General features: G+C 49.6%; 1 protein-coding gene across 1 annotated transcript; it reads right to left on the reverse strand.

Annotated features, from left to right (window-relative positions):
- Nucleotides 1-617: 617 nt before the first annotated feature.
- LOC114616059 (transmembrane protein 41A) lies at nt 618-7,491 on the reverse strand. Its single transcript, XM_028761599.1, has 5 exons — nt 7,370-7,491; nt 6,003-6,156; nt 4,395-4,556; nt 3,276-3,414; nt 618-1,364 (listed from the first exon to the last, which is right to left on the reverse strand). Exons 1-5 carry the CDS (start codon nt 7,486-7,488, stop codon nt 1,144-1,146), a joined length of 795 nt encoding a protein of 264 aa, XP_028617432.1. The 5' UTR covers nt 7,489-7,491; the 3' UTR covers nt 618-1,143.
- Nucleotides 7,492-8,757: the final 1,266 nt, after the last annotated feature.

Here is an 8,757-nt window from a genome sequence, read left to right on the forward strand (position 1 = left end):
ACAGAACCAGTCCTCAAAGCGCAATCTCCACCTCCCCACACCCTCATTAGAAAGCCTTCTCTTAAAAAGAAACTTTTTTTTTTAAATGAAAGAAAAGCCATGGTGTGGAAATCCACTCTTACTGTAGAACCTGAGAATGCCCCAGAATTCACACAGCACAGCAGGCCTAGAAAACCTTGACAAGACTCTCAGCGGAGCCCAGGCTTGAGACAAACACAGCAGCCCACAGGTGGTGGCTTAGAGGGCAGTTCTGCTAAGTGCTTGTCATGAATTGTTCCCACAAGGCCCAAGGCCACAAAGCAATCAGCTCAGGTGCCCAGCTGGAAGATACAATCACAGCTCTAAGTGACCACAAAACAGGTAGGCAATCACACTACCTTCTCTTCTTCGAATTAAAAAATACAACTGTTCCGCAGCTGTTCTCAGCAAATGGCAGAATAAAACCACTCATAGGGTACACTGGCTGACAGCCTCGTTTACTGATGCCATTCTCCCGACAAGAGGACGTAGAAGGGATCTCCAGGCTGAAAATATAGATGGCCATTTGATTCCGATGAGACAGAGCAGGACCTTCAGATGGGAAGAATTCCCCCCCAAACATTCAGAACATGCAAAGCTGGCTTCCATTCATATTTAATCATGTTTGAATCAGCCTAACAATCAGGACAAGGAGCTTAAACACGGATAGAAGTGTCTGTGATCAGGAGTACTGCAGGAATCGTTGCACTTAACGCTGCGTGTACGACCTAGGCAGCTTGTCATGTTTCCCTTGGCTTATGGAGAGGTAGATCATCAGCAGAAAGGTAGAGAGGACACTCTTCAACAGAGTTACAGAGGACAGGGTAACATCTGCAGGGTTAGCAGGAGCACGCCTGTCACACAGCCTGTCCAAAAAGACCACCAGTATCTTCTCTCAAGACATCTCAGGAACCCACAAGAGGCAAGCCTGACAGATACTGAATAGATTTTCTAGAAAGCGGTCCATTTCATAGAACCCGCTGAACAGGACAGAACGCCCTTCCAACAGACCTCTGCACATACTAGAGCACTGTCCACCTCATCTTTGGAGGGAAATTAAAACACAATGAGGACATTAAAAGGACCAGCAGCACAGTCCGGGGCCCGGTAAACACAGAACCCACGTCACGCGTCCTTCCTGCTGTCCAGACGGCCAGTGTTGCTTGCTTCACTCAGTGCTAGGTGCTTCTGGCTAAATTTTTTTATGAGCGTTCCAGGAACCAAAGCGACCAGGGCAATGGCCAACAGCTTCAAGACAGTCTCCCAGGAGAAGAGGGCGTCCAGAGAGGTGAGGGTAGACAGGATGGAACCCGTCTGCACGCAGATGAAATTGTATGGGATCAAACCTGGGAAATGGAAAGTGGAGGCAGTCATTAATGGGGCAGGATGGCCAGGGATTCAGAACAGGGGACCTAGCTGTCTGTCTAACTCTTAGCCCCTCCCTTTTCTCCCCACACTTCCTGTACACACTTGCTTTACCTGACATGACATGAATGACAAAAGGCATTCAGATATGCCACACAACTACATATATATCACCATAAGCAAAATTTACTTATCACACAGGGAAAAAAAAAACTCAGTAAGCTGACCTTTCCCATATCTGTTTTAGAGAAGAAAAGCAAGGTCATTTCTCATATAAAGTTCTTTGCTTTTACATATACAAGCTGCTGAAGTCTGCACACTTGCTTAAGGTGGGACCTAAGAGCCAAATGGGAGGAAAGAGTCTGACAACATGAAAGTTTCGGCATTAAAACGTCTCAATACCCAGCAAACAAAACAAGTTTCTCCCAAGTACAACTTTGTACGCTCTGCACTCTGAGAACAGCACAGCACAGGACTCCAAAGGCTGGTAGCTAGACAGCGTATAGCATAACAATTCCTTAGAGTCAGGCTTGGTGACACATGCTTCTAATTTCAGTAAAAGGATGCTGAGGCAGGAGAATAACAACAAATTCAAGTCCAATCTGGACAACAAGCTCAAAAATAAAAACAACTAAGAACTCTGTAATGTTTAAGAAACAAAAACATGTACGTCAGGCAAAACAGAGCATGCCTTTAGCACAGCATGCAGGAGGTGGAGGCAGGTAGGTCTCGGTGAGCTCCCAAGTACCCTGGTCTCCACTGAGAGTCAGCCAGAGCTCCGCAGTGAGACCCTGTCTCAAAGGGAAATCTGAAGCCAAATGTGGCGGGTGCCTATGGTCCTGTCACCTGGACGGCTGAGACAAAAAGACTAAACGCTTGAGGCCAGATCATGCTATATTGCAAACGAAACAAATAACAAGTCAAAATACATTCTTAGGCATCTACCTCAGAGACTTGGTTCCTTGCTTCTGCAGCATATCAGAAGCCTCTTCCCCGCCCCCACCCCTGAGCTCAGCTGAAGAGGTGTACAGGAGACAACAGTCAGAGTATCCAGGTCACACAGCTTGGCTCTCAGGAAGGAATTCTGTCTCCAGAGTCTTTCCATGCTGGCAACGATTCCGTAACGACAAGCTGTTAAGCCCCATTAGCTGAGGTGCTGAAGTACTACTCAGTTCTGCTTCCATCAGAACTGGCTGTGGTCAGCCTCCTTCCGCTTCGCTCAGATGTCCCTATTAATAACCCCTGCCCTGCTGCACATTTGTTAACTTGGACATTAGACCCTGAGCATCAGTCCCTCCACACTCTGAGAAAGGTCTGGGTACCTCTGCCCATGGTTTCAGGAGGGTAGTAATTTACTGCAGTGAGACATTAACACCCATGATGGGATGCTATCACTTTAACTTGCCAGTAAAGGAGGCCTGAAGCCCACATGTCAAGAAACACTGCTCCTAACCCAAGCTCTAATCCAGTTACGTGATTTCCTGAGGAAAGTGGCTCGCTAATGGCTGTGCTGTTCTCAGAAGGTAGACTGGAGCCTCCTGATGCTGGGCCTCCCTTAGCAAAGGGGCTGGTGCCAGAAAGGAAGTCCCTTGCTCTGAGCTAGCCTCTCAGCCTGTAGCACTTCTTGGAGCCAAGCCATGTGCTTTACAGAAATGATCCTGTCCAATCCCAGTGCTCAACACATGCAGGGCACACAAGAAACACTGTGGGCACGGGATGAACAATCCTTAGTTGTATGGGTTTCCTATTGAAGCCAGCGGAGGTTTGAAATTAGAGAGACAACCGTGTCAAGTCCAGACTTGAAGAATGCTGTTCACAGGCAAGCACATGGCCCAGTGGCCGGTGACGAGGGCAATGTCATTACGACAGCCCTACCCCCACTCCCATCTTACCGATAAGCACTGAGAAGAAAAACTGCACAATGGGGATGTTCAGTATCGGGGCCGAGAGGTTCAAGAACCAGTTTGGTGTCATGGGGAAGAGTCTGAGAAACAGCAGGAAAAAGAACAGGCTGTTTCTGTTCTCCTCCACCTGCAGAGAGACCAAGCCCAGCGTCAGGAACAGAACTGGCTCTCCAGCAACACCTGAAGCTGGACAGCTCCTTCCCAACTCATGCTGCACAAGTTCCCTCCACCTCCCACCCTAACCCCCAGACATGGTGGCTCACACAACCCCAGCACCCGGGAATTCAGGAAGCTGAAACAGGAGGATTACACTAGTTTGAGGCCAAAAAAACAAAAACTGGGTTGGGGATATAACTCAGAAGTAAGGTGCTTGCCTTGTCAGAATAAGGATCTGCGTTTGGTCACCAGTACCCATGGGAAACAAACAAACAAGCCTACACAGAGGCATAAGCCTGGGTTCCCGGGCCTGGGAGACAGGAGGATCCAATGAGGCCTGTTGGCCAGCTACTTAGCCAAACCAGTGAGGCTCAATAAAAGACTCTGTCTTCAAAAATAAAGTAGAGGCCAGGTGGTGGTGGCGCATGCCTTTAATCCCAGCACTTGGGAGGCAGAGGCAGGCGGATTTCTGAGTTCGAGAGTTCGAGGCTAGCCTGGTCTACAGAGTGAGTTCCAGGACAGCCAGGGCTACACAGAGAAACCCTGTCTCGAAAAAAAACCAAAAAAAAAAAAACAAAAAACAAAACAAAAGTAAAAAATAAAAAAATAAAGTAGATAGTGATTAAAGAAGGTATCAACAATAAACCGCTGGCTTCCACGTGTACTCACACATACACAAGCCCACACACATGCACCCAAAATTAAATGAAGTAATAAATAAATTCATTGTGCCCGGGAACTGGAGGAGTCAGAATCTCAACTCAAAGCCACAGAGCAGGTAATAACAAGAACTTTAGGAAGCACAGACCCGTGACCAGACATCAAAAGAACAAACCCTTCCCAGCTCCCAGGTGGGGCGGAGGAGCACTGTGGGAAATCCTGGCTCCACATTGCTCTCTGCCCATGAGCTGATGCTCGGGGACCCAGTGCTCAGGTGTGCTCCCACCTTACCTTCCTCTGCAGCAGGGCCACTTTATCAGGAAAATAGGAGATAACCAGCTGTTTGCCAAAAATACTGGAAAGCAGGTAGCAGCCTGTGGCACCCACAGATGTCAGCACGCAGCACAGCAAAAGTCCCAGCCATGGCCCGAACAAGGCACCAGCCAAGACATTCTGCAAAGAGAGCAGCCTCAGCCAGGGCAACACCTAGCAGTTTCCAGTGGGCTTGTCCTGGAGCCTCTGTGTTAGCTCCTTCACGTCCAGTGGTTTTTCACAGCCCCAAACCCAAGGCCCATTCTAAAGAGGTGAATGAAAACGGGACTTTAAGTCTCTCCTGGGGCTCCTCAGCTTTAGGTCAAGGCCTAGAGGTCAGTGGACACTGGCAGGCTACAAAGGAGACCAGACCGTGTGCAGACATTACCTGGCTGTGGTGAGGGCTACAGGTACCCTGCAGTCACTGGGGCACCAAGTGAAAGGAAACGAAGCTCACAAGCTAATATTGTTGTACAGTATTACACACTGTACATACCTTCAGGAATCCGTGGGAAACACTTTTTGTTTCTCATCTGATTAGTAACCTCACAGAGCTTTCATTCTGGCCACAGTTCTAACTGACCTTAATTTCACAAAGATGGAGAAGTTAATTAATACTTCACAGATACAGTTTGGTCATTATCATTCAGCCTCAAAGCATGGAATCCAGGAGAAAGAACATGGGAAAAGTCAAGGGTGTTGGCACACACCCGTAATCTCAGCAATTGGGAGGCTGAGGCTGGAGGATTGCTTTGAATACAAGGCCAGCCTGGGCTAGAAGATGAGTTCCAGACCAGTCTGTGCTACAGATGCAACCTCATCTCTCAACATACACTGGATAGATGGGGCAGCCGCTAAGGGTGCTTTCCGCTGTGGAGGACCAGTGTTTGGTTCCCAGCGCCCACACTGGGTGGCTGACAACTGCCTGTAACTCCAGTTCAGGGAGATCTGGTGCCATCTTCTGACTGCACAGGCATTCATACACAGATGTGGACATAAATAAAACAGCTCTTTTAAAAGGCATAAGCAAGTGAATGAGTGAGAATAGGTAAGCCAATGAAAGAGGGGGCCTCGGCAGTGAAGCTGGGGCTGCGGCACACACTAACCATGAGTCCTAAGCAGTCCTCGCCATACCCTGGGTGTTGTGCTATCTTCTCCCCACCCCCATCCTACATGTGAGAGACAGCCTCACAACCCAGCTCGAACTAGGCAGGACTAAAATGCACCCCAATTCTGAGCATGAGAGCCCTCACCAACCGAGGCTATATAGCACCAAGTAGCAGCTGGCTCTTTACCCTGAAGCAGGATCAGCTCAAGGGGGAAGTCAATCCAGGGTCAGCCCTAAGGACTCAGCTGTGCTTGGATAGATCTAAGCAGAATATGGAATAGACTACTATACTGGGAAGGAGAGAGAGAGAGACAGGACAGTAGGATGCTTGGAGTATCAATAAGTGCTGAATGCCCACTCATGCCCACCTCTCCACGCTCACGTTTCTTCAAACTGCCACTCAGCTAAAGGGGTTTCTGAGGGAGCAGCCACATTTTACAAAAAAGGAAACTCAGTTGGAAAGAGGGCAGGACACTGACCAGGAAGCTGGAGCCAGGGATGGCAAAGCCCTGTTTGTAGAGGTAGGCGCTGCAGAAGAGCAGGAGCACGTATGCCTGGTGCTCTTTCCGGTACTCTCGAAGGACCTCAGAGAGCTCCCGCAGCTCTGCTAGATCAGAGGGGAACCACAGTGACCTAGGGATTGGAAAATTGGACCAAACGTGGATTCCAGAGAAGCCTGGTGCCTAAGAAAGTTACAAGTGTGTCTTCTTTGCAGAGTAAGTTTATAAACACATCATCTGGCCATCATACAGAGAAAGAACTCAAGATGACAGCTCACCCAATATAATACAACAGAGAGAGCCCTGACATGGGGGCCAGAGCCCTGGGCTGGCCTGCTCACTCTGCTTCATTCCAGTGTGACCTTGGAGTGACCACGGGCCTCATTTTCCTAGCCTAAAAAGGGTCTGGTGCTGGATAACCACTAAATTCCCTCTGTACTTATTTAAGGGTTTTAAGATGGAACCCCACAGTCTCAGCCATGCTGAGCATGGATCCCAGCACTAATTACCATCCTCAGTCTTCTTACCTTGTCTAAAGACACAAGTCTATTCATCTCGAGGTAAGTGCACATCATCATGAATTGCCTTTCTTTCAAGACCCCTCCCAAGCAAACAGAACTATTTAGACAGCATCTTGCCTCAGATGTACTAGGCAAAACAACAATTTCATCATTTAAAAATATTTCCCGTGGATGTATACCTCCTATCATAATAAATACAGCTTTCTTCATAACACGGCAGGCTGGAGGCTAACCCTTTCCAAGAGCCTTCCTCTTGACCCTGCTCTAGGCCTGGTACATTGTGAATCCCGTTCAAAGGTCACAGTACAAAGACTACCCTGCCTCTGCCATCTCAACAGTTCTTTGCTCCAGCAGAGATAAACTATGAGCAACCCCTCCTAGTTCTGGTGAGTACCTCTGACATCCACAAGAGAGCTTTTTCAGCTCCACTAAAAGACAACGGTAACTGAAAACAGCTCAAATGCTAGTTACGCCTCTTGGTAATGCAGCAACGTGCCAGACACTCTCTATACACTTGGAAAGTAATAAGAAGCAGTCGGGAAACCCGACCGGCAAGTCTTCTGCCTCCTGACTCGCCCAGCAGTCGTGGGAAGCAGTCAGGCAGGAAGAAGGCAGACTGGATCATAGCCTCGTCACTCGAAGTCTGGGCTGCACCTCTGAAGACTAGTTACTGTGATAAACTGGGTTGAGGACGGAAAGCCACGGTGGCCGAGATGCCTAGGGCTGGAAGGCGACCGCGCGTGCAGACAAGTGCAAGGGCCCCGCGGCATCACTGCCAACCCTCCGACCTCCGCCCCGGCCGCCGCCCGGTGTCCTCCCTCTCACCGGCCTTCCGGCTCCCCGGCCGACCCTAGCCTCGGCCCCAAGGGCAGCCGCGTGGAAAGCAGGTATAATGCGAAGGTGCAGCCTCCGAATACCAGGAGCAAGCCGAGCAGCGCGCGCATGCCGCGGCCGGGCCGGGGAGCGCGCTCCCCGCGTGGCAACGCAGAGCCCTCCCCGTGCGCCAACTGGGCGGGCGGAGCGCGTTCCTGGACGGGCAGGGCGTGGCCCTAGCAAAGTCCCGCCCTCTACCCGCTGCGGGCCCCGCCCCCGTCAGGGACTGATTGCTCTGCACTGAACACCTCCAGTGCTGCCCCTGTTACAGAGCTGGGAGATCTAGGGGTGAGTCGTGAGCCTGCCATGCCTAGCTTGCAGCATAGTGGTCAGTCTTATCCACAGTCTGTCACACAAAGCAAATGTAGCCAACAAATGTGAAACTGGCACCGATGGTGTGGAGAGAAGGTCATGACCACCACAGAAATAAATCGACGTGCCTTCTATTCAGTACCTAAAGTGTGCTCATTATCCCCAATCCTCATAAACACATTTCAGAGTGCCTTGACAGATGAAAAAGCTTACTGCTGTAACTCTTGTCTAGGAGCTAGCATGTACAAGCCTGTAACACACATGAGTCTTAGATGAGTCTGTGGTTCCGGACATGGTGTTCATGTGACTGATCCTAGCACTTGAAGAAAAGAAGGAGGGCCCGGGATTCAGTCATCTTTAAGTACTAAGCAAAAAATCCAGAAAGGGACAGGGTAGGCGGGTAGTGAGAATGACATCTCCCAAAAGAAAGCTCAGATTCAAATATCCAAAACTAGCATGGTCCTCGAACCGTGTGGATTCTGAAAGAGGTGAACATTGAGTTTACTCTCTAGGATGAGCAAGCCCAGGAGCAAGTGAGCTGGCCTTAAGTAAGGCAACCTCAGGGAAGCCCAGCGTTTGGGAGAAATGAATAGCAATCGACCACTTGGGGAGTGGGGCTCCAGTAAACTGTGGGTGTAAGGTAAGCCTGGAAGCATTTAGTAAGAACCATTCTGCTAGCCAGGCATTGTGGTGCATGTCTGCAGTCCCAGTACATGGGACACTGAGGCAGAATGGAGACCAGGGGCAGCCTGGGTCTTCAAAAAACAGGGAGGAGAAAAGGAGGGAACATGTCCATGTTCCTTTGAGAATGTCTACATGTCAGAGCAAGTGGTTAGAATATACTCTGAGTTAACAGCAAATGCCCCAATTTGGGGAGGAGGGGCAAGAAGGACCACAGCAATGGGAACAGGGCAAGAGGGACAGGCTGCATAGTGGGGACATGAAATGACAGCACAGATGAGTGGCCACTTGGGTGAGTAGTTCTTCTTCTTCTTCTTCTTCTTCTTCTTCTTCTTCTTCTTCTTCTT

The sequence above is a fragment of the Grammomys surdaster genome, unplaced genomic scaffold (genome assembly GCF_004785775.1).
Source record: "Grammomys surdaster isolate TR1022 unplaced genomic scaffold, NIH_TR_1.0 250293, whole genome shotgun sequence".
In the NCBI taxonomy this organism is placed as follows: domain Eukaryota; kingdom Metazoa; phylum Chordata; class Mammalia; order Rodentia; family Muridae; genus Grammomys; species Grammomys surdaster.